Below are 27,179 nucleotides of genomic sequence, written 5' to 3' on the forward strand. Positions count from 1 at the left end.
CATTGATGTGAGGCATATATGAGTGCCTAGATAAGTAAGATTATGGGTGACTAGCAAACATTAAATTGAGTGATGTAAGGGATGAGGCCAAATGTGTGATCCAAGCAATGATGTCCAAGTTGAGTCCTTCTAGTTATGAAAGATGTATAAAGCCTCACCTTCAATGTGGGAGAGTTTTTATGGATAGATTTGGAGTGATTTTGAGTTCATCATCCTGATTTCCTTGCTTAAGATACTTTTAAAAGATTATTATCAATTATATATCCTCCAAACACACCCAAATTACATGGTAGGATTGAACAACCCTTCAAACAATTACATATCCTCCAAACACACCTAAATTTACATAGCAGGATTGAAACAACCCTTCAAACCTCATAAATTGAATACTTTCTACTTTATGGTGTTCAAGTTACTTCTTAGATTAACACATGGAGGCTTAACATATTCATTACTTAATTCTTATTCAAATATGTGTGGTATTAAATGCATGTCACGACAATCAAAGAAACCTCCTTGTAAATAACGTAAAAAGGGCCAAGCATATGATCTGTGTGTGTACACACACACTCCACAACACAAAATTTATATGCCTCTCATAAATCTCTCTCTCTCTCTCTCTCTCTCTCTCTCTCTCTCTCTCTCTCTCTCTCTCTCTCTCTCTCTCTCTCACACACACACACACACACACACTGACACACACAACATTAGATTTTTATATTCTTCTCATTTCTCTCTCTCTCTCTCTCTCTCTCTCTCTCTCTCTCTCTCTCTCTCTCTCTCTTCCTATCTCTCTCTCTCTCTCGCGTGCACACGCACGTGCACGTGCACACCCACAACATCAGTAGATTTTTATATGCTTCTCATATCTCTCTCTCTCTCTCTCTCTCTCTCTCTCTCTCTCTCTCTCTCTCTCTCTCTCTCTCTCTCTCTCTCACACACACACACACACACACACCACCACCAATAGCAAGCAGCAAGGCAAACTTTCATATGCCTTGCTGAGAAAGCCTTACCTAATTAATGGCATGGGCATGATACTAATATGTGGGGGTGGTGTAGGTTAAAAGTCCTTAAAAACGTGATGCAAGTCGAGGCCGCCTCATGATCGGAGCAACGAAAATACACGTGCGAGGAAGAAATCCACGTGCAACGAAAATACAAATGGGAGCGGATGATCTGCAGCTTTTGGATTTGACGGAAGTATCCCCCACTAGCCTGCTGGCACGTCACCCTTCCCATTTTTGTGCTTGTTGGTGGCACCTTCATTTTTCTAAAGTTTGGAGTACCCCATTATATAACACACAACTTTCTGCCTACCACTCCTCTCACCAAAGGCCTTTTTCTAAAGTTTCAAGTACCCCCATTATAAAAACATAATGGCATTCTTTTTTTTTAAAAAAGAGAAAAAGTGATTTTATTATTAAGAAAGGTTAGTTACAAAAAAGAAGAGTGATATGTCGCCTGTGATGAAAGGTTAGTTACAAAAAAGAAGAGTGATATGTCGCCTGTGATGAACATGCTAAGAATTGAGAAGTAACTGTTTAGCTGAGTCCAGGAGCTCCGACTTGAAAGGGGCAGTGAGAGTTCGCAGTTCAGAAACAAACCACTCTTCCTTCCATTCTGGGCGCTGCATATGTGGGCACTGTCGAAAGACCATCTGATTTCGTGCGAACCAAATATGTTACAGCACTGCATAGCGGATCCAGGGCCAAATACTGGCAAGTGCTAGGTTAAGAAAAGTGGTGTCCCCCAACAACGCATGCTTCCAAGAAAATTGGTGATGTGTGCCCCTATTGTCCAGCCACTTCTTTGCCTCTCCAGAATGTGAGGCAGAATGTGCACATCGGCGAGATAGGCACCCAACTGGCAATTTTGTCTCTTGTAGGGAGCTTGAGATGCATGAGCCTCCAGAGAAAAACATTAGCCGGCAAAGATGGTGTTGCCGACCATACAGCTTACGGTGCGATGGGCCCAGGTTCCTATAGAGCTCGGGCATTTCCATCGATGAACCAATCTGCTATACTAGTGCGTCTGAAAGGAGCTGACTCGTACACACCATAATGACATTCTTTGACTCAAAGATCTTGACCATTTCTCCACTTTACCTCTAATTCTTTTTTCGGGAACATTAAATATATATATTAATATTAACAAAGACAGCCCTTTACAAAAAGTTCTCTTACAATACTTCATCAGATCTTAGAGTCTCATCCATACAAAGATCTTCCAAGTTATAATTAAATAATCTATATATGAGGTCCCACCTTTCATCTCCACTTTACCTCTAAATCACCTTTTAATCTTAACTTAATTTGTCACTTCTAATCCTTGTTGTTGAGCCAACACTTTACACTTTATGAAGATCTCGTCCTTCTTTGCTTGAAGATATTTATGAGAATTTCTTGGAAAATTAGTCATCAATTGTTGGGTGTTTTAGCTTTGGGTATTTTCGCTTTGGTTACTTCTTTGCTTGAAGATAATTATAAGAATTTCTTGAAAACAAAATGGTCATCAATTATTGGGTATTCTAGCTTTGATTACTTCACAAAAAGGCATGGGATCCTCTAAAAGTTAGGAGAAGAATAAATCTCCATGACTATTACTTATTACCATATAGTTTTGATTTTATAAACTAGTATTTGACCCATGACAATGCCACAAACCTAAATAAGTTACAAAAATCTTTGGTGCTTTTATGAATCTTTTATCTCTAAGAAAAAAAACAATTCTCTAATTAATACTTTTACACCCACCATCCTTATTGACAGCATATAACACATGATGGTAAGATCTTCATTGATGTTTTACTAAACCTTTAAAGCATTCTCAACACATTAAAAAATTATCACACATGCTACCACATTTTAGGCCATTGAAATTAAGATCTTCATTCATATTTTACTAAACCTTTAAAACATTCTCAACACATTAAAATTTGATCATACCTTTAGGGCCATTGAATTTTGTGTCCATGTTCAAATGTTACTCTCTTAAGCCTAGTCTCTAATACACTACTGGAAGCTAGAAACTTCTATCAATATCATTCCACCAAATAAAAAGGAAAAAGGTGATACTTTGGGGCATATGGCACCACACATAGTGATATGAGCTTTTTCTATTCTTGGAGACTTTATTGTGGGCTCATATTTGATTGTTTTAGGAAAGGCATATGTTAGTGCCTTCTTTTATCTTCACTTAATCAGGGTGTAAGGCTTTGCACAATTGTAGATTTTTTAAGACATGCATCTTGAATGAAAGTTCAAAGGATCTAGCTCACTTGAACGAGCTAATCAAGGTGATAATGTAAAACATACCCTCTCTGTCCAAAGTACTCTTGATCTCAAGATGTATGGCACTTCACTATTGTTTTCCCAAGAGGATTTTTAAGCATTCCTATATATCTAGCATTCTTGGATAACAAGTAAATATTTGTGAAGGCACTTCCCATGCTCAAGCATTTGGTTGCTTCCTCGTGTTTCACCATGCCAATGGATAATTAACTTAATAATAATCCTTAACTACAAATCTTTGTTGTATTGTAAATCATCTCACAAATGTGAGTCTCTAAAGTACATCATTTTATAGCTCAAGAGAAAATCTAAGTAGTGGCACATATGTTGCCACCTACACCATCCATGTGGCTAGATCCATGTGACTCTAGGTGACCATAACATCAACCTCAAGACATCATCAACGACATCACCCCACCACCATACTTTTTCATCCTTCTCTTCACCCCTTTTACATTCACCATATATATACAATATAGCCATAATACAACCTTACAAATTATAAGAAAATTCTTGTGGGGCCTCAAGTATAAAATGTAAAGAAATAACTCATGCCTTTCTCCAAATATTCTCTAACTTTCTACAAATTAGTGCGCTTGTAAAGATGAAGAGTTTTCCCTTTCAAAATGTAGAGAAAGAACTCCAAATAAAAGATGCATTCTCTCACACTTTCTGCAAATTAGTGCATTTGTAAAGTTGAAGAGTTCTCTCTTTGAAAAAATGAAAGTGGGCATATTGGTCAAGGTGTGGGAGCCATAATATCATGTGCCACCAAGTTGATTAGCCATGATGCAGCTAAAGACCATGCTTCTATAAAGAACGTACACCATGTTAGTGGGCACAATGATACAAATGAACAAAAAGGAGGGTGTTGTATTTCTTCATGCTTCAAAAATCAATGGTGTGGTGATTGCCACATAGTTGATAAAAAGTACGATGGCCACTATCCCTATTTGTACACATAACAACACTACATGTTTCAGAATTATCATTGCCTTCTTGGTTGTTTTATAGGCCAAGCTCTTGATAACCTCTCTTAGAAAGAGAAAAAACAATAGCAACACCCTTAGCTTTGTCATCCACAATGACCCTCACCAATGAGAATAACAATAATAGTAACAATGACTGTAACAATAACAATGACAATGACAATGATAATGGAAATGACAATGACAATAACAAAGATTGGGTGTAACCATTTCTGATGAGGTTCACAAGAGTTTTTCGATATGGGTTCCTTGATCAACCCGTAACTTATGCATTTCTTAACAAAATTTGATAAACTTGGTCTTTAGACTAATCTACACATTTCAAGTTTTGAGACCAAAAAAATTTCCCATTCCATTTAATCATTAAACAAATGTAATGTAGAACAAATGTAAAAGAAAAATTTCTTAGTGAAGCATATATCTTAAATTATGTAAGAGGATACAATGCATAGTACATACAAAAGAATACTCACAAGAAGTAGGATCTTTCACATAAATTGGGAATATTCTCCTTGACTACAATGGAGGTCTTGAATGGCTTGTACTCTTTGCCAAGCCCATTCAAACACACCCTCACCAAATCATCATCTTCCAACCGATACATTAATTTACCCAAGGGATTTAACAATGCCCTTGATCTTTAAAGCATACTCATTGATAGACATGCTTTTCTTTTCCACAGTATGTAGCTCTTGCTTTAGCTACAATTTCCTTGCTTTTGTGTTGATCTAGAATATCTGCACACACTAGATTCTGCCACACAATTGCTAGAGTGTTGGCATCCTATGCGTGTCCTATCATAGTGTCTCTGACACTAATTGAAAGCCAATACATGACTTTCCTTGTACCTTGGTTCCAATCCTTGAATGCCTTTATGTCTGTTGGAGTGGCATTCTCTTCAGACAACTCAAGAGGCTCCTCATTGTCTCCTTCAATATAGTCCCAAAATCCTTTACCCATAAGGAAATTGGTCATTTTAAACTTCTAGGCATGGAAGTTGTTCTTGTCCAGCTTCTCAGTGGTAATCTGATTGATGCCGTCACCAAACATGTTTTCCTGCAACAATCAAAAAACTACAACAGACAATTTCTGTATGCAACCTGTAACACAACAATATCTTTTGTGTGACTATTGCAGTGATACTTCAGCACAACCTGTAGGTCACCAAATCTGACCAAAGTACATGTACATACACCCAATGTCAACAATACACGTGCAAACACTGTCTGCACTCCCAAAATGCACTGCTGCACTGCAATAACAAGATTTCAACCAAAGACAGTTCTCAACCAAAACTTCTTGAAACTACCAAAAATACCTTGCAGCGCGATAGAACAGATACCGGGATGCGCCCGAAACGTGATTCTGGCCGCAAAACAGCATGTACCACACATGCACCTCCAAGCCTGCAAAGACAACTCCTCAATTGGAGATGTGTAGCTCCCGGATCTATTGAGGGGTGTTGTATCTAGACCAAGAAGGAAAAGAGATGATGATGCTCTTACCCGTGTACTGCTTCTTCCTTGCTTCCTTATTCTTGCATCTTGCTTGCCTCCTTAGCTCTCACATGAACCGGAGCTCTAATACCATGTTAACAATCCTAATATGCAATTGATCGTGGTAATAGACACAAGATTAAGCATAAGATTAAGGTCGATTATACCACACTAAAAACTCCATGACTAGAGAGAGAGAGAGAGAGAGAGAGAGAGAGAGAGAGAGAGAGATTGCACACTCAACACAAGATCTATATTGCATATCACAATGAACCATACAATGATATAGGCCTTCTAGCCTTATCCTACTTTACACATGTGGCACTCCCTTTTCCACTCTTTTGGTCAACACTCACACACCATAAAATATCACGTGGCATTCTTATCTTACCACAATATCTTACACCTCTAGGGTGCTTTCACATACTCAAATCCAATATTTTCACTCACATTTTACATTGCACATTTCAACAATCAAGTTATCCACATAGATGGTGTTGACCACAATCCCCTTATCACTCTTTCACACATAGTGAATGATCTGTTGATAAGATACTATGCAACCTTATCATGCCATGCTCTTGGTGTCTACTTCAAGCCGTATAAGGCTTTACGTAGCTTGCACATATAATTTGGGTGACTCAAATCCTTATAACCAAGTAGCTATCTAAATATACTTCTTCTTGCAACTCACCATGCAAGAACACATTCTTTACATCCGTCTAATGTAAAACCCAACCTTTTGATGCAGCCACTACAATAATAGCTCTCATGGTTTGCTATCTTGGCAATGGAATTGAATGTCTCCTCATAATCAATGCCATAGGTTTGAGTATAACCTTTGGCAACACAAACCTCACCTTGTACCTGCTAATGCTTCCATCTGAGTTGTGCTTCACTTTTTTATAGGCCTACTTACATCCAATAGCCTTTTTACAACCACGTGCTCCTGTGCTGCATCAGCCCTAATTGAGTATTTTATAACAACATACCAATAACTGCTCATCTCAACAACGATAACTTCCTTGCTCACCTGCATCTCACGTGTGTGACCTGCATCTCACGTGTGTGATAGAGTTATAACATCTATACCCCTTTTGATTAAGGAAGTAACCAATGAACACACATTTAAGTTCAATCTTTGGATCCAACTTATTGCGTATCTCATCAAGAATGTGTACATATACAATGCATCCAAACACTTTCAAGTGTGAAAAATCTGGTTTTTCTGCAAATATAATTCTCCTCTGAAGTCACACAATGCACTGCCCTCGCTCTGTGGGAGTCCTGTTTATATTGTAAAATGCAGTCACACTACTTTAACCCAATAATGGTGAGGCATTCTCTTCTCAGTTATCAATGCACAAGCAACCTCTGCAATGCACCTCTTCTAACAACACCATTTTGTTGCTCTGCAGAGTGTACCTACAATTGAATTGCCTGTGAATTCCATGCTTTCTCGGGTATTCACACTGAACTCATTGGAGAAGTGCTCGCCTCCTCCATTTGGCCTTCTTAGGCACTTAACCTATAAACCTCTTTGCTTTTTAGCTAACATTATGAAATTCTAAAAGTGAGTTAACACTTCACTTGTCTCTTTCATGAAATAGACCCACACCTTCCTTGTGTGGTTATTAATGAAAGATACATAGTAATGACATCCTTCCATTAATATACCGTCTTTGTCAACCACCGTACATCTGAGTGCACCACATCAAGTGCTCTCTTACTTACATTCCTGTCATGTGGAAATACATTCTTTGTTTGCTTTCTAAAGTGACGTGCTTCACATACTTTAAGCATTCCATCTACCTTATACTTTGGCAAACTTGTAACAATTTTTGAATTCTGCATAGACTTCAATCCGTTGCTAATTTACATGACCAATATATTTGTGCCAAATATGTATACCGACCATAACACCTGCACCTTGTGCAAACATAGCAGCTTTCACCTCATGCATGCTTATATCCAAAGTAAATTTTTTTCCCACTTTTTTTTCTCTTTGCAATCAAACAAAATTTATTGTTGAAGTCCTATAGCAACCCTCAAGGTTAAAGTGTACCTGCAAACCCTGCTCAATTATCTACCCAACAAAAACCAAATTCTTTGTTATGCTAGACACATGAAGTACATCAACCAACTACCTCATCTTGCCACTCTACATAGCCAATAGCACTTGTTCATCAACATTATAAAGTGGAGTAAAATGGGGATATGGGATGTAATGGTGGAGCTTATGAAAAATGAGAGATCATCTATGAATAAAGTGGAGTGGAGTAAAGTGGGGGTATGGGATGTAATGGTGGAGCTTATGAACTATGAGAGATCATCTATGAGTAGGTAGGAGTGAGTGGAAAGAGGAATTAATAGACATAGGTGGGAGTTGAAAGAAGTTATATGAGACCCAATGGGAGAAAAAATTCTCCCATTATGATAATCTGCATGTATTTTAGTTTATGTTAACTCTCTCTTCCTAGTAATATGCTTAACCTTTGTTCATTAAGCTTTTCTCTTATGAGCTTCTACCCAAAATTCAATCAAGTGCCCTTTACCCTTTTTCTAAACTCTTGACAAACTACCTCCAAGACTTCTAAGTCGAACTTCGAACCAAAAAATTGAGGTAATTCCTCTAGAAACTCTCCACCTTATAAATCTCCATATAGAATTAACATTGCGGAACAAAAGGAATTCCAAAAACAAGTTGAGGAGTTGTTAGAAAGAGACTGATTAGACCTAGTAGGTCACCATTTGAAGCTCCAATCCTTCTCGTCAAAAAGAAGAACGAAACTTTCTGAATGTGTATTAACTGTCATGCTCAACAAGATCATAGTAAAAAACAAATACCCCATCCCTAGAGTAGATAACTTACTTGTTGATAAACTTAAATACCTTGGCCATATTATGTCTATTGAGGGAATCTATGTAGACCCAAAAAACCTTTAATGTATAGGTAGTTGGTCAAAGAGTGTAATATACATGAAAATAAATCCTTCCTTAGATTGTTTAATTATTATACAAAGTTTGCTATAAATTTTGTATATATTACAAACACTCTAATTGAACTTTTGAAAAAGACTAGGCATTTTATGAATTGGACTAAAAGAAAGGATCAATCTTTTCAAGCTCTAAAAGATCAGTCAATCCAATATCCAATTGGGCTCAAAGATAGGATCAATCTTTTCAAGCTCTAAAAGATGCTTTGACTTTTTATATAGTACTTCATAATGATATGATTTGGACCATTGTTCATCAATCTAGAAAACAAGCTTACTTATTGCCACATGCAAGAAAAACTATAACTTCCCATCAAGCCGGTGCCCTATTTGTCAATATATTTTTGTGCATCTAAGTTCATTGTTTCAAATAGAGATTCCAAGTTTTGTAGTAATTTTTGGTGATGATACTATTCTCTAACTTAGGCACCAACTTAGATTTTTCCATAGCCTTTCATGCAAAATCGAATGGATGGACTGAAATCACAATAGTATTGTATTATATCTACGTAAAGTTTATGTGTCTCAATAACCTTCTGCTGAGTAGGATCAATACATTCATATTATCCACTTTGCCTAGCAATACGTCACACATGGCTACTTTTCGTGCATCCTTTTAGATTATTTATAGTAAAGCCTTGCCAATTTCGGCTACAAGACTTTCCCGTAAAATTGAAGCTATTGATCAATTCACATTGTAGACTTTAGCCATATTCTCTTTGAGGCATGTAGTTCTATCACAAAAGCATAAGAGAGATGTCCAAAACAAGTAAACTAAAAACATAAACATGTTTTATCCATAGAATGTGATTATGCACTTCTTTGCATGAGAATTGTAGATTGAAAAGTGTTGAAAAGTGTTGAGAATGGTTAAATTGGCACCTAGATTTTATGGACCCTTTAAGGTAATCCAAAAAATTAATAATGTTGCCTATAGGTTGGAATTACCGTCCACCAGTTTACACACAACTCTTTTCATGATGCTGGATCATTTGAAATCATTTAAAGGTTCACTTCATTCTCATCTTGTATGAAGAACCACCTCTATCAACAGAGAAGAAAAAGTTCTCAAACCTACAGCCATCATTACTTAAATTTATGTATGCAAAAGTGGAACTCCAAGCCACTCCTTTGTGAAAATAATGTACCCCATTCTTGTGTGTTGAGTTATTTTCTTATCTCCTTACTTTAGTTTATGTTGAATATTTTGAGAAATGGGTTTTATTGATGTGCATGTATTTTTGTTTATGTTAATTTTTCTCTTCCTAGTAAATAGATCTGCCCATGTGAGCAACCTTGCACTCAATATGAAGCTTGGTTTTCCCCCGTCCTTGTGAGAAGAAAAACGATCATGTTGCAACATGCAAAAGACAAAAGATTTAAGGGGGTGGGGAGAATCGCTGAGTGGATAAGGCAACGACCTTTCTCCTAGATGTAGGTTTGATTATGGCCCACCCCTCTCGCTCACTCTACCAACGGGTGAAATAAAGCATGTGTGTGTGTGTGTGTGTGTGTGTGTGTGTTCTTCCTCGTTTTTTTTAAGCATGTGTGTGTGTGTGTGTTCTTCCTCGTTTTTTTTAAGAATAAATATTTTTAACTGATTTGTTCAATCAATGATCCAATGAGTCTCAATTATTCTACAAGCAAAGAATTTTGTTGTGATAGGTAAGTTTTTTGAGGAATTGTGTATTTGAGCTCCAAGATGGGATGGCACTTGCAATCTTATTCATGACATGGCAAGTTGACCCAACTTGCTTGCTAGAGGATACTAGCATCCCATCTTACAACTCTAAACATGCACTAAGGAAGGATGATGAGTTAGTAGCAAGGCTAAAATTTCTTCCCCTCGCAAGATGGACGAGAATATTTTAACAAATTTGTGAACAAATTGAAGAATTACCATATCTTCTGCAAGAGGAGGAAAAGGCATGCCTTCATAAGGCTTTCTTCACATGTATTTGTTCTTTATGAAATTATAATTCCTATGCTTCCTTTCCCGATTGTGTCAACATGTAGATCCAAGCCTTGATTTTTAAAATGTGCTTACTGAGGTCGTAGTAGCATTGAGCTCCTCATTAAAGGAAAATGAGGAGTACCACACAAAACATGGGATAAATTTCTATGATTTTCTTAGCCATTGTCTCACATTGTAGTTTTGGAGTTAAAATCTAGTGGCAAATGACCAACATTATTCGATGTCACTTTTAAAATGATTGTAAAAGATTTGGTTTCACAGTTTTAAGTAGAATCTTTGAACGGCAATAGATATCAAACAATAATAGATATTAAAATATTGTCATTACTCGGCAATAAATATCAAACAAGCAAGGAAAATGATTTTGAAATGAGTGCCCACTGTGCAAGCAAGTATTGCACTCTGTACAACTTTATAACAATTTACTATCAAACAAGCAAGGAAAATGCTTGAAATTGATTATAAAATGAGTCCCCAACATGTAAGTAATTATGAGACTCTATACAACTTTATAACAATTTACTATCCTCCACATTTATCAGTGAAATTGTTCATCTAAATGGGAGAAATAGCACATTCCCCTAAGATTATAATTTTAAGGGGAGACTCATGCCACCTCTTTTTCTTTTTTTCTTCCCCACTCATTCGGACATGCATGGTTAACAAGTTATCGTGCAAGGTTTTTATGAGAGGCTGCTTCTTCAACAATCATAGCATGTATCTAGTTCCTAGCAATTATTCTCAAAAATATAATAAATGTATTTTTTATTGCACCAATTTTTGTGTGCAAGAGCAATCTAACCATTTATTTTTAATTATACACTTATGTCATCTCATAAAGTTGTCTATGTTTCTTCATAACAACATTGAGAATGTTAGATCATTAACAAGTTAGTGTTGTGCATGCTTTGGTCTGCATCAATCCTATGTTGTTTCATAAAGCCAACTTGCCTTTTTTCTAGCAAAAATGAGAATACAACAAAAGCAAATTTTGAGTTAAAAGAATTTGGAAAATGGTAAATTGTGATTCACAAGTGGATTTTTGTCTAACTTGATGTGTTTATTCTAATATCTTGCTTTTCTCCTATTAAGGCCAAGTATTAACTAATCTCTCAAAGGAGAACTGTGTTTTCATGATTAAAAGCACTTATTATGTCCTTAATGGTAAATCTACCTACTTTTAGCATAGTAAATGCTATTGTTCTTATTGTTTTCACCCTATGAAATGGTGTAGGGAAACATAAATAGTTATCATGAATGATGAGTACAGTATCATCTCCATTAATTGCCATCGGACAATTGAGAATCAGGAAGCTCCCAAAAGACTACTTTCACAGTAATAAGCACACTCAGGGGAGTCTCTAGGCTTGTTATTACCCATAGATGAAGCTAAGCTTCTAAGAATTCAACACTTTTTGGACTCTGGAAGACTGCAGTAGGACTATTAGACAGAATTCAATTCTCAATGGTGCCCTTCTTTAGCAACAAAATCTATTACTAAGATTGTCATGTACATATGAACTATTCCAAACAAAGTATCATTTAAGGTACATTCCCATATGTTGTAATATGCAGGTCGGATTGGCAATACTCTTTAAGGAAGAATTAAATGAAAGCATAGAGATATGGCAGGTCTGACCCTAAGGCAAGGATTGAGGTCTAAGTGCAATTGGCTAGCTCTTGGATTGGTGAAGAATGGTAAATTCAATCCAAATGGTTGCACAACGTTACTTTGATAACTAAAATACAGTTTTATATATATAACAGCTCATTTACATGAACGCTGGAGCGTGGTGCTAAACATACACGTATCATGAGGAGATGTGATTCATGCACATTGAAGTTTGACTCAAAACATATGTTTCATTCATGCCCTGGAACTTCTTTTTCATGACCTAGAGGAAATTGGAAGAACCAAGAGCATATGGGAAAGACCAGAAATGGGGAATGGAAAGAATGCTATGCATGGTGGGAGTCACGATTAACCTAAAAGTATCATTACTGATCCCCCTAACTTGGATTTACAATCCCTCCAAGCTATTTTATCAAGAACAGTCTCCAGTCCTCCAGAAAATAAATATTAAGCAATGTCAACAAATCTCTAACTGTGATCTCACGGATGGTAAATAGAGTGATAAGACTTGAGATTGAACGTACAATTACCAATCTGTCTACATTGGAGTTACAATCCCCCCCTGTGAGTGATGTCCGCCAAGCTCTGCGAAAATGCCGAATACTTAATGCAAAATTATGTTAAAATTTGTTCCAGGAAAAATAACCAAATGCACTCCACGGCGGTCATGTAGGTGAACTGGTAATGTAGTCAGACTCTTCAGCGGGCACGGGGGTCCCCCAGGGGGGGGGGGGGGGGGGGAAGAGAGTAGGGGTGCTCGGGTTCAATTCCCAGTTCCAGCCTGTCAACCAAGGGACATCTTTCCACCCGGTGCCATCCTGGACCCTCTACGCTAACTGTCGGACGAGCCTGGAGAGGCACCTATCATGGACTCACAAGCATCATCTACCCGGGGGAAAAAATTCACCAAATGCTACTTGTATTCTTCATGAGTCAGTCCCATCAAGATTATCCGCCTCTATCATAATGTTTTCAGAGCAATAAATAGACAGAATTTTCAACTTTCGCAATCCAAGCATAAAAATGCACACTTCCACATCTCTGACTAATGTCTTCTATGTCCACATATAACTGCACATTAAAATGTGTCAATGATGGAGCACTACACGATCATTTTAACACTAAATTGAAAGGGTTCAAGTAGACATGAAGCAGCTCAAGGCTAGCGTGTGCGCTCCTGTGCAGAGCTACACCCTTAAAAATGATTTCAAAGCCCATTAGGATAAAGCTTCAGTTTAAGCTAGTTTAGTGAGCTTAAGGCTATCTTCCAAGTTGACATGATGAAATACTGATTAGAGGGCTATGATGTCAAAAAGGCATGCAAGTAACTTGCATACAAAGACAGCTGAGCAGCTTATAAATGACTTGCAAACAAATTGACCCAACCAGGAATGTCAAGAGGATCATTCCTTTCTCTCCCGCTCACCATTGAAGGCCCAAATCTGCAAATCAATGCATCAATGTGATAGCTTAGAGCTGGAGAATTTTGGCAGAAAGTTGAGATCATACATAGATGATTGCGCACAAACTTTTGCCTGGAATGTTTAAGCCAGTACAGGTATATATAGTTGAAAAATTTCAAACCTTCAGGTTTCTATCCCAGCTTCCTGTGCATAACGCAGTCCCATCAGATGATAAACCTAGGCAGCTTACAAGTTGTGTGTGCGAACTCGGCAGGTTCTTCAGATTACCAAGCACCTGCAAACAGAAAAATTGAAGTTCAAAACAAAAATTTGGATTATTGAGAAACATAAAATAAGTACATTTTCTTCGTGTTCTTAGAGACAGTTTCTATCATAACCTCACTATTTGAGAGCTTCAGCAGGCTCTACTGCAGTCATGGTGTAAGCCAATGAAGCTCAACAGGAGAACTCAAAGCTCTCCTTAGTTACATGTCCTGCAAGAGTCCTGTCATGTAACGTCGTGCCATAGTCATATGTAATGCTCCTCTACCTCAACCTCTATGTGGCTTAATCGGTAGATCCTCTCTTCCTTGGGTCTCCGAATGAGTTCCCCAGCTCTTAAGATGCACTCAGCTCTTCCTATCTCCACTCTGAGGCGGCAGGATGAAACCCGTACCTGGCCAATCACAATCCGCATGGCATGGGACATCTGAACACAGGTAGCCCGACGGCTCAATGAATCCATCCTCACTCAGCATGAGGACGTGTTCTCCGTAGAAGTGCATCTTCAGTGGTGTGATCCATGTGCAATGCATCCATGTGGTTTGGATGCAATTCCAACCCTGACTGATACACCGGATGGAGACCGGACTCGTACTTCCATTTCTCCAATATGCATAAATGGTGAGACTTCCAAGAGAACCTTCCGAAATTTGGATACATAAGATTTGATCGACTCATCCATCTATTTGGAAAGAAAAGAAGAAATCAGAGAGCTGTGTGCACGCCTGAGCCCCCATCCCCCGTTTCCCCCCCAAGCCCGCTATGCGCCCCCGCCCGATCCTCTCCCGTTGCAATAGTTTCTCCCGCCCCTCCCCTTCCGTAGTGTTGTTGCCCCGCCCACGCCACCCCCCCCCCCTCCCCCCACGGCTTCTTTTTCCTTTTCCTTTTGTTGCCTCTCCCCTCTCCTCCCTCCCCTCCCATGCAGGTTGTTGCTTCCAAGCTTCTAGGGGTCCTAGTTTTATTCGGAAACCTTCGGTTCATTTTGGTCTTCACCCTCAGGCATAGTCACAAGAAACGGCTGTTTCAACCCCTAGAATCGTGTTTCTCCATTTCAAGACCCCATCCGTTTCCATTGATGTTTCTTGTTTCCCAAGCGATGTTGTCACAAGAAACGTCGTTTCCACCCCTAAAACCTCGTTTCCCTGTTTCCATTCCTCAAACGTTTCCGTTCCCGTTTCTCGTTTTTGGTGACTATGCCCTCACGAGGACTCCATGGCAGCCGGTCCGTCATCCCTGACCGAAGCCGCCATTGCTTGCATTTCCTTCTTTGAAGCGGATCTTTAGGTTCTTGCAACGACTATTGCCTCACTTGAGGTATGTAAAATTGTTGGTAGCCGCCCTAGGGCACAGACAGCTCAGGGATCTTTTTCAAGCCAGCCTCGTTGGCGAACCTGCAAAGATCATCGATATTCACCTTTTGGGGCGTGGATACTACCAAGTGGAGTTTGACTTGCCATCGGTGTCAGACCGAGTCATGCAGCTGAGTCCCCTTGCACTGTGTACGGCCCAGGCCTTCTTTGCTTGGTGGCAACACGGCTTCGATCTTGCGTCTAACCCATTGGCTGGCGTTTCGGGCTTCCCGGTGATAGTTTGCTTCCCACACCTTAGGAAGGTGTACCTTCCTCTTCTCCCAGTGATTGGTGGTGCCATCGAGAGAGTAGAGTCCCTCCCCCACTGCTGCCTCGACCCTAGCAAGGGCAGCAGGGATCCCATCCCTCTGTATTTGTGGGGCCTCGTCAGAGTCAGTACCGCATTGCATTTCTCTTCCTAGCCTCTAAGGGGATCCCATACAGTATTCTGGCCTCCCAGGCCAATGCTTCATTTGCAAACAGATGGGCCACTTAGCTAGAGCTTTCCCTCAGCGATAGTCCAGGAGACCGCCGGTAGAGAGGGGTAGGCCCTCAGGCAATAGAGCACCGCTGCACCAGGCCCCGACTTCGGGTGACCCAGTGGACGGTGAGTGGTGGATGGTTGGACCGCGCTCAAGCTGCCAAGCGACCACCAAAGCCGAGCACCGCCGTCAAGCGCACCAAGCTGGCAGATCTTAGGAGGATTCAGTTCTGTTAGAGAACCGTTACAAGCATTTATCCCAGCACTTTCCCGTTGGTGACGCACCCTCTCGAGTCCCGGAGTGGGCCCCTCCGGCCCCATCAGTATGGCGATCGACCCCCCCCCCCCAACCCCCAGTGTTCTAAGAGGCCGGCCGGCTTCTCTGAGCCCCCGACATGCCCCTCCTCCCAGCTTTCCTCTCCGATGGATCCCCCTCAACAGCACCCCTCCCCAGCCTCCCCGCCCTCGCTCCCTCCCTGTCCTCCTCCCCCGGTCTCATCATCGACTTTACCTGCCACAGTGCACTCTGCCCTGCCGTTATCCTCTGAGCCCTCCCTCCCCCTTCCTTCTGCCTCTCCAAAGCACTCTCGTCGCCCCCCAACAACCCCTGGTCCGGTGCGGAGACAATCTGTGGGATCAATCCATCGCTTGATTCACCGATTCTCTGATCCGGTAGAGATAACCATCATTGCCTCCCCGATGAGGTCTCTCCCACCAAGGTCCCCAAGTGGGGCCCCTAGGATCTAGGGACAATCTATGGACTACAGTTTCTTCCGTGTTTCTGCCGATGGAAGGCACTGACATTTTTGAGGAGAGAGTAGCCCCTGTTTGGGTATGTGTGGTTTTTCACCACCCCAGGCCCTCTAGGCCAGATAATGGTGCGATGGTTTTCTCTTTCCCCTTCAGTTCAGCCCTGGGGACAGAGTAGGATCTTGAGTTAGTGGCAACTGCCATTCAGGGTCAGGCAGTTGAGCTCTCCCATCATCTCCACGATCTCCGCATCACCAACATTCTCACCCATTTTTGGCCTCTGGCTAGGATGGAGCTTGGAGGTTCAGCCCATCGTGGCCAGTACGAAGAGATGGTAGTCTCCAGTCTGGAGGTGCTACTCTTTGTGTTCATGCGTACCTCTACGGCGGTACCTCTCGCCCCCTCTTACAAACACCTATACTATGATCGATGGAGTCCGGAGCATGCATACGTGCATGCTCGTACAAAGTGGCACCACATGGAGGACAGGATTAGTGCCCACCTGGTGCGCCTTCGCCCCGGCTGATTATTCCCCGTCTAAACCCTCCTCGTCAGAGACTCTTCGAGTGCAGGGCAGTTCCGCTAGTGCCGCATCACACCGAGATTGATATGCAAATTGTTTCATGGAACATCCAGGGCTTAGGAGGGCCTTAGTGCTTTCAAAGACGAGGCGTCCTACGAGGCGAGCTTCAAAGGGCCATAGTTGGGGGACCCATAGACATTCTTTTCCTCCAGGAGCATAATCTCTCACAAGGGCACACCCACAGATGAGGGAAGATTCTTCCAGGCAGGACTCATACTTTATGGTCCCCATCCTTCGGCCCCTCAGGGACGCAGGGAGGGGTGTGTATTTCTGTCAGTGAGGGCTGTTGCCGGCAATGACCGCCTCAGGAATCACTGTCCCGAGGCGGACACAGTGGATTACCATTACTATTGGAGAGAATAGCATTGGCTTCCTCAACATCTATGCTCCAAACGTTGCTACAAGTAGAGCCTTCTTCTAGAGCTCAGTACGGCAAGCCCTCCCTCATGCTGACTTCTAGTGCTTGGGCGGTGACTTTAACATGATTGAGGCAACAGAGGACATGCTTGGAGGTGGCATGATCAACGTTTAAAGAACTGGTTCAAGCTAACAAAGAGATGTTGGTCGGAGTAGCCCCAAATCACAGGCTCATTCCCACCTTCACTGGGTGGACACCTGCCATTTCACTAGTCTTCCGGGACCGTGCACCGACAGGCACGCTCATACTAACGCAGGCCAAGGAGTACACCGCGGAGGGAACGTGGCCTGGTTCTCCGCAACGAGCTTTGCTCCCAAATTCCCTGGTGAGTCTAACCTTCACTGGCTCTCAGAAGCTCTGAGAACGCGGTTAACAACACCACACAGGGAAATATACTAGCCACACTAGGAAGAATTTCCTCAACATGGTCAGCATATACATGCCATGCTCTTGCACTACACAACTTAAAGCATTTTTTGAATTTAAATTAGCAAATTTTAGATTTATACAAATGAGAAAAAAAAATATAAGAGCACCTGGTACGGTGAGTACAATTCGGATACAACCAGTACAATTTGTAGCAGGTACAATCAAGCACATTAGGTACTTCACACGTGTGCAGGTACAACCAGCCAGGTACTATGCAGGTACTTGTACTTACAGCAGGTACATATGGACAGCCAACAGGTACACGTGGGCAGCCAACAGTTGTAGGTACAGCAGGTACACAAGGGCAGCCAGCAGGTACAGTTAGCGTGGGCAGCTCCAGGCGGGTACAACGATCGGGTACAGCAGCCAGGTACAGTTGTGTACAGCAACCAGGTACAAGCGGGGCAGCAGCAGCACATACAACTACAAGTTCAGGTTCAGGCGTGGGCAGCAACAGCAGCAGGCGGGTACCAAGCGATGGATAGGAGAGACTGGAGGCGATGGAGAGAAAGAAGCCACCAACCTCACACGTGGGCAGTTTTCAATAATGTTCCATGCAAAAGCCTTTATTAAAGGTTATAAAATCTTAATACAAAATTAACACTTATGGACACCCACACTAGACAATAAATGTCCAGCCCAAATTTAAATGTGTGAACACATTAGCTTATAAAAATTAAGGTTTACTCTAGTTTATGGATTTTACCTTTTAAAAAAGGGAAAATGAAAATACTTACCACCTGTTCACACGCCACACCACCAAGTCAACAAACAGCATTCCACCGTACACTCGGGGCGTCCCCGTCCAATGTACTGGCACGGCATAACAGGCAAACACACACAAACAAGTCATGCAAAAACAAATTTATGCATGCAGGCATAAATGCATGTGCACAAATAGTAGACAAAATCTCCCTTTCATGAAACTTGTACAAGAGGTTCCTGTCGGGCACAAAACTAGCGTGACAAATAAAAATAAATATGTCCTGGTCTTCCTATGGAGTGACAGTCCCATAGGTAAGACACCATCTTGGCTATACACGGGTGGCACCAACAGGCTCCCGTCCATACAGCACGAAGCAAATCACACACGGGTGACACGAAACTAGTTCCCGTCCATGTGACGCAGCACTGGTCGCACACGGGTGGCACTGATCTGGCTCCCGTCCATGTGACACCATAAAACTGGCCCTTTTACATGGGACACTGGCCTGGCCCCATGTGAACATGGCACAAATCTGGCCACTCTATTTAGTGACAGTCCCATAGAAGTGGCTCCAGAAATGGAGATGGACCAAATGGTGGCATCCCCCCGGGCTTCTAAACAGTTGACCTCAACTGAAAAGCCTCAAGATATGCCTGTAGAAGCTGAGGGTAGTCAGCAAAATAATTCTCATCTACCCCCTTTGCATCAATTGGTAAATAATTTTCAAATTTCACAAGGTATCTCCTGGAAAGCTTCCCATGTGGTAACTTTCTCTCCCTGTGAAATACAATCTGCTCTGGCTCAAGAATCTTCTCAAGTTCATCAACTTCTGGCGGATCTTCTGTGACAGGCTCCTCTAGATTTGGCCCCACATACTTCCGCAAAAGACTCACATGAAAAGCATTGTGAATCTTCCAATGGCTGGGTGAAGCAAGCCTGAAGGACACTTCATTGATCTTGTCAGTCACTTGGAAGGGTCCATAATATCGAGTAGAAAGCTTTGGATATGATCCCTCTCATCCTGGCCTCTTCCGAAGCCTAGCTTTCTCAAATTTCAGCAATACCCAATCACCTTCCTTGACTTGCATGTCTCTTCTATGCTTGTCAGCAGCCCTTTTATGCTTATCTTGTGACCTTGCAATGGCTGTCCGCACCTGAGCAAAGGCTACATCCAAGTCACGCACATACTCATCAGCTACAAAAATCTCATCCTTTGTACGAAGGATGGGTGGCAAGACCACTCTGCCATAAATAATCTCAAACGGGGCCTTTCCCGTGGAGGCATGACCTGTGTTATTGTAGGCAAACTCTACAAGTGGAAGATACTTCTCCCATGCAGTCTTTTGATCTGCCACATAACACTTCAACAAATGCAACACAGATGAATTTGCAGCTTCACTTTGGCCATCCGTTTGCGGATGATAAGCTGATGAAAACTCAAGTTTAGTGCCCATGTTATCAAATAAAGCCCTCCAGAAGAGGCTCGTAGTCCTGGGATCTCTATCCCCAACAATGGACTTAGGCGTACCATGATGCTTGAAGATGTTAGCAAGAAAAAGCTTCACCATATGATCAACTTTAATGGTTTTCTTGACGGGCAAGAAGTGAGCTTGCTTGCTAAACCTGTCCACAATGGTCCAAATAGCATCATTCCCATGCTGGGATCTAGGCAAGTCCATAATAAAGTCGATAGTAATACTTTCCCATGGCATGTCTTTATGCATGCTTGGCCAAAAGAAATATCTCTCAATCATGCATGTAGTAGGCATGATACCTCTATGACCAGCATAAGGTGGTGGAGCGTGACATTCTTCCATAACCTTTGGACGCATATCCTTCACCACACATAAGCAGTTATCCTTCATAAGATAACCCTCTTTGATCACATAAGAGGCATGTGAGTGACCAGCCATCAAATTAGTCCATATATGGCAAAAATCAACATCCAAATAATACAAATCTCACATGGCAGATAAGTCTCCATGAGAGGCCACTGAAACTGCAGCCACATAGGGCCTCCTCGATAATACATCTGCCACCACGTTTTTCTTACCCAGAGTATGTACAATCTGAAAATGAAACATGGAAAGAAAGTTTGCTATTCTCATCTACTTCTCCGAAAGCTTTGTTTGAGATAGAAAGTATCTCAAGCTTTGATGACCTGTCTTGACTACAAATTCAGTCCTAAGAAGATAATGTTTCCATATCTTTAAGGCATGAATTACAGCCAAGAGCTCTTTCTCATAGATATCCATATGAAGCTCGGCATCATGCAATCGACGGCTCTCATATGCAACTGCATGACATTCTTGATTTAGAACAGCCCCTATACAACCGCCACAAGCATCACATTCCACTATAAATGACGTTTGAAAGTCGGAAACAATCAATACGGGTCCACATATGATAGCATTCTTGAGTTGCAAGAAGGCATCCTGCTCCTTTGGGGTCCATTTAAAAGTGGCTTTCTTCTTCGTGAGATAATGTAGAGGGGTGGCAATCATAGCAAAATGCCTTATGAAGCGCCTGTAATATGAACATAACCCCAGAAAACTACGTACTTGATGTACATTTTGCAACTCTGGCCAATTCCGAATGGTTTCAATCTTGGCAGGATCCATTCTTACACCATCCTTGGATACAATGTGACCCAAATAGTGTATCTCTGAAAGAAAGAACTCACTTTTCTTGGCATTAATGAAGAGTTTATGCTTCCACAACTCTTCAAACACTGTGGCCAAATGAGTTCTATGCTCCTGCTCATTCTTGGAGAAAACCAAGATGTCATCAAAGAATACACCTGTGAATTTTCGATGGGGTCGGAATATCCTATCCATCATACGATTGAATGTGGCTGGGGCATTGGTGAGACCAAAAGGCATCACCAAAAATTCATACAATCCAAAAGCTGTCCTGAATGCAGTTTTGTGGACATCCTATGGCACCACTCGTATCTAGTGATAACCACTCTTCAAATCAATACGGCTGAAACAAGCCGAGCCATCAAGCTTATCCAGAATGTCATCAATACGCAGGATCGGAAATCTATTCTTGATGGTGAGCTTATTTAGAGCTCTATAATCCACACACATGCGGAATGATCCATCTTTCTTTTGAACAAGAAGCACTGGAGAGCAATAAGGTGAGGAACTTGGTTGAACCAAACCTTTCTCCAAAAGCTCATTAACCTCCTTCATGATCTCTTTTTGTTGTGCGGCACTCACACGATATGCAGGTTTGTTAGGTGGAGAACTACCTGGCACAAGATCTATGCGATGATCCTCGGGCCTTTGAGGAGGTAGTTCACCTGGCAATGCATCAGCAAAACAATCTTTATATGCATGAAGAAAATTCAGCCTATCCTGAGTCAAAACATCCACATTTTGATGACTTGGTTCAATGCTATCACGAACAAAAACCAAGTACACAAAAAGACTCTTTTTCATTGCTTTATTAATCTGGATGTGAGATACAAGTGGGATAGAATCCCCTTCCTTGCCAGCATCAATAACATGCATGCGGCCTCTATGCATAAAGGAAATCCTGTTTGTCTTGTACTCTTTGCGAGGCTCAAGCCTATGATGCCATGGCGGCTTGCCAAGCAATAGATCGCATCCATTAAGTGGTGCAACCAAGAAATGCTCATGATCAAGGTAACCCTGGATATGTATGCGCAACTTCCCAATAAGTGGGGTAACCTGCACCTCTTTACCAACAAAGGCAGCTTCTGCTTCAATTTGAGGCTCCATGTCCTCAACCTTAATACCCAAGGCAGCTGCCATCTGAATAGAGATAAAGTTATCTGTTGCACAATCATCAAACATAAATAGAGCGGGCTGATTCTTGATTTGACCCCATGCTTTGCATACCATCCTCTCTTTTCCATTGTAATATGCGGAAGCTTCGGAGAAGGATCGGTACTTCAAAACTCAGAAAACAGCACTCTTTTCGCGACGGAATTAACGCACAAAACTGAAAGACGATGTGCAGAAAATAGAGAGAGAAGGGGGAGATGGAGAAGGACACAGTATTGGGTCCCAATTACCCTCTGTAGGGCCCCCATCACGGATGGTGTATTTGCTTTATTAGAATGATGTAAATCTGAAAACAAATACAAAGTACTTGACCTTTTCTTGGCTGGAAAACCTGCCCTTGACCTTCAGTCCTTCACCCCTTAGCTTTAGCAATGTTCTTGGCTGTCCTGGCCCTTGGTTGCTTGGAGCTCTTGGTGAATTGTGAGATGGATGAAATGATTTATGACTTGGGTATTTATACCCCTCCCTTCATGCAGTCGGCTGGTTTCAGGAAGCACCCACGACTGAGTCTAATTAATAAACTGATTTCACACTTGTTTAGACCCTGTCCAGCCTGCGCATGCTTCTGGGACAGCCCCTGGCTGCTGGGCATGCTGCGCAGAGGTGTGGGACTGCCCCCCACACCTGGCCGCCTGCTGTTTTAGGGCTTTACTCTCTGTCGGCTGCCTATCCAGAGGCTCTGGAGCTGGCCGACTGCCCCTCCAGCCCTTGCCTTGGCTGGTGGCTTGGTGGGCAATATCTTGGGCCCTCCTGGCCCCTTGGGGGTGGTTCTACACCTCCCCCATGCCCAGACTAAGTATGCAAATGCAAATCCTTGCCCTGGGGTAGCCCTATGGGCTGGCCCCATCTCTACATGCCAACTACATGCCTACAGAGGCCTGGCATCCAGTTGCAAACCAGATACTCAGCACATCTGACATCATTCCAGAGGGAGACTCACAGCGCGGACTGGCACTGCTTCATGTGCAGGACAGTGCACACCTGACCTTGGACTCATGTGCAGGACAATGCACACCTGACCTCGGACGACTGAGATGGATCCCTGGCTGACTCATCCTGGACTGGGCTCACATGGGACCAGTTCACCATCCCAGGTCCTGCACCTTCTGTACAGAAATGTCTACGTGGCATCCAAGTGCGGGATGCACGTGACATCCCCTTCTGCTTAACTTGACGGAAGCTGCATAGCCTCCAAATAATCCGTCAATAATGCCGGATAGTCTTCGAAAAATTCTTTGTCGAGCCATACCGCTTCATGAGTTCCTCGGTCCTAAAACTTCGTGAGGAACTGTCGTAGTCTTCGGCCTGAGCCATGCTTGAAACGGTGCAGAAGGATCTGTTCTGGAACCATTACTTCTGCTTCATCAATGATGTCTGGTTCCGCTTCGTCTTTGACCTCTGAAGGGGGTGGACCTGCATATGGCTTTAACCAACTGACATGAAATACATCGTGCATAGTCCAACTCGGAGGTAGCTTTAACTGCATAGACACCTCATTAATCTTTTTCCGGATGGGGAATGGTCCGAAGCTCCTGAAAGACAACTTTGGGCATCGCTTGCCCACCTGCTTTAATCTTTGCTTCATAATCCGAAGATATACCCAATCTCCTTCCGAAAACTTCATGTCCCTTCGGTCTTTATTGGCCTGTCGAGTGTAGGCCTCTTGCGCTTTAGCCAATCTGTCTTTAACGGACTCTAGGATCTCCTAGTAAGATTCCGTCACTCTGTTCGCCTCCGGTACTGAAGACGACGTCCTGGTTAACAACGACTGGAAAGGCCTTCCAAACGCTGCCTCATATGGAGTCCTGCCAATAGCTGAAGAAAAAGAGTCATTTAAAACAGCTTGAACTAAAGGCAAAAACGATTCCCACTTACCTTGCTGATCGTGGACGTAACACTTCAGCACATCAAAGGCCAACTGGTTGTATATCTCTGTCTGGCCATCTGTCTGTGGGTGGAATGCACTGGAGAAATTCAACTTAGTACCAAAATTATCAAACAATGCCCTCCAAAAATGACTGGTAAACTTGGCATCTCGGTCTGACACTATGGTCCTAGGAATCCCACCAATCGGGTACCAATGCCGAATGAATAGCTGGGCAACATCCTCGGCGGTCACATTGGCCCTGCAAGGAATAAGCATCACAAATTTGCTGAACCTGTCAACAATAGTCAAACACTGTGTATTACGCTTACTCGGACTGGGAGGGAGATTTGTGACAAAGTCCATCGAAATGTCTTGGAAAGGACCCTCAGGAATTGGCAAAGGCTGTAACAACCCTATCTTCTTTCCACGAGGAGCTTTCACCTTTTGACAAATGTCACAGCGTTGTACATATGTAAACACATCACGCCTCATCTTTGGCCAATAGTATTGCCGTTCTAACTTCTCCAGAGTCGAATTCATGCCCCTATGACCACCTGTAATGGCGTCATGGGCATCATGGAGAAGAGCTGCCCGGAATGATTTCATGACACACAGTCGGCCTTTGTAGTAAAGCCAACCATCACGTATCAGAAAATGGCATGGTCCTGTGGCATCCAATGCCTGTTCCCACTGAGTACCGAATTCCTCAGAATCCGCGTACGTGTGCTTCATGTCTTCTAGTCCTGTACCAACAAGGTCCAGTCTAGTGGTCTGAATCGCAGATACTTGTCCCTTCCTGCTCAAAGCATCGGCCACTGGATTGGCCTTTCCTGGAAGGTACTCAATCATGCCACCAAACTGCTGGAATATCTGACTCCAGCGGTGCTGTCGATCACTCCACTGTGCACTTGGCATCGTCTGAATCCAGCGCAATGCCTGATGGTCAGTGCGAACCTCGAAGTCACGGCCATACAGAAAATGTTTCCAATGTTTCAAGGCCTGAATGACTGCTAGGAGTTCACGATCATAGACTGAGTAATTCTTTTCGGCGGGCAGTAACTTACGAGACATGTAAGCTACTGGATGACCATTCTGTTGCAATACACCTCCAATTGCGATGTTACTCGCATCGGTGATCACCTGAAATGGTTCGTCCCACGAGGCAAGGGCTAAACAAGGCGCTTCAGACAAAGCCACCTTGAGGTTTTGGAATGCCTCCAACGCTCGTGGAGTCATTCGAATCTTTTGCCTCCTTGTTTTCACTCCCTTTAGCAGATCGGTGAGGTCTGCCGAGAGATCAGAAAACTTGTCAATGTAGGTGGAATATGCCTGGCATATACCCACAAATGATCTAATGTCATAAGCAGTCTGAGGTACTTCCCAGTTAACAATCTCGGCCACTTTAGCCGAATCAAGTCGAATGCCTTCGGCACTGATTATATATCCCAAGTAATGTACCTGGAACAGATAAAATTCTGACTTCTTTTCATTGATATAGAGCTCGTTGCTTTCCAGCAACTTAAGGACTTTCTCCACATCAATGTCATGCTGCTCAACTGTAGCTGAAAATACGAGTACGTCGTCCAGAAATATGAACACACACACTCCGATCAACTCCCGGAAAATACGCATCATCATGCGGTTAAATGTAGCTGGGGCGTTCGTCAAACCAAATGGCATGACCACAAATTCATAGTGGGCCCGTTCTGTACGGAAAGCTGTCTTGGGGATGTCCCCCTCAACAATCCGAACCTGGTGGTACCCACTCTTTAAATCCAATTTAGAGAACACCTTAGCTCCATTCAGCCTCTCGAGAATATAGTCAATTCGAGGCATCGGGAATCTGCTCTTGATAGTCAGCTTGTTGAGTGCACGATAATCGACACACAACCGAGAAGACCCATCTTTCTTCTTGACAAATAAGATCGGTGCTGCAAATGGCGACACGCTGGGGCGGATGAAGCCAGCTTGCAACAATTCTTGGAGTTGGCGGTCCAACTCCGATTCCATTGCCTTAGAAAGGCGATACGGAAACTTGCTCGGGGGTTCCGAGCCTGGGAGGAGGTCAATCTTGTGATCCTCTGGTCTGGACGGGGGAAGCTAGGGAGGGAGACTGTCCCGAAGAAAAATCTTCTGGAACTTTTCATGGAGAACTGAGTACTTCTCGGAAGCACTGGCCACCGTCTGGGCTGTCTGGATGTAAATCATCGCACACTGTGCGCCTTTCCTGACTGCTCGCTTAGCCTGCAAGTGGCTTATGAGCGGAAAGTTTGGAATACCTGGCTCACACTTAATGGTCACCGGGGTGTTTGACACATTCCGATCAATCTGGAACGTGTGCTTGTCCCACTTGACATCAGGAAGAAACTTGTGAAACCACTGGATACCCAAAATTATGTCTGCTCCTACAAGAGGGGCAACCATAAAGTCACGCACAAACTCTATGCCCTGAATCACTAATTTAGCACCTAGAGCTTCATACTTGACGCTCGTTGTCATACCTGTGCTAAAACCCTCAACTTGTTTGTCCACCGGAGTTAGCTCGAAACGGGCACGCCTAGCGGCCTCTTCCGTGATCACATCCTCCGTGCTGCCGCTGTCAAACAAGACAACGACTCTCTGGCCACCTATGTAGCCAAAGGACTTGAGCAATTCGTTGCGCTCATACTCCTGGTCATGGGCGCCCTTCTACTTATCTTCGAGCTCCCGGCTAA

At 42.6% G+C, this 27,179-nt stretch overlaps 1 protein-coding gene across 1 annotated transcript in view; it reads right to left on the reverse strand.

The window, feature by feature from the left end:
* Positions 1–13,321: 13,321 nt before the first annotated feature.
* Positions 13,322–27,179, reverse strand: part of LOC147611020 (guanine nucleotide-binding protein subunit beta-like) — a 63,738-nt gene continuing 49,880 nt past the window's right edge. The window contains exons 5-6 of the mRNA XM_086785672.1: positions 13,967–14,080; positions 13,322–13,824 (exon numbers count right to left, since the gene is read on the reverse strand). Of these exons, the coding sequence (XP_086641798.1) occupies positions 13,786–13,824; positions 13,967–14,080 (153 nt within the window). The 3' untranslated portion in view covers positions 13,322–13,785. The remainder of the gene's footprint in view (positions 13,825–13,966; positions 14,081–27,179) is intronic.

The sequence above is a fragment of the Cibotium barometz genome, chromosome 48 (genome assembly GCF_041138505.1).
Source record: "Cibotium barometz isolate CiBa-2024 chromosome 48, ASM4113850v1, whole genome shotgun sequence".
Classification (NCBI taxonomy): Eukaryota; Viridiplantae; Streptophyta; class Polypodiopsida; order Cyatheales; family Cibotiaceae; genus Cibotium; species Cibotium barometz.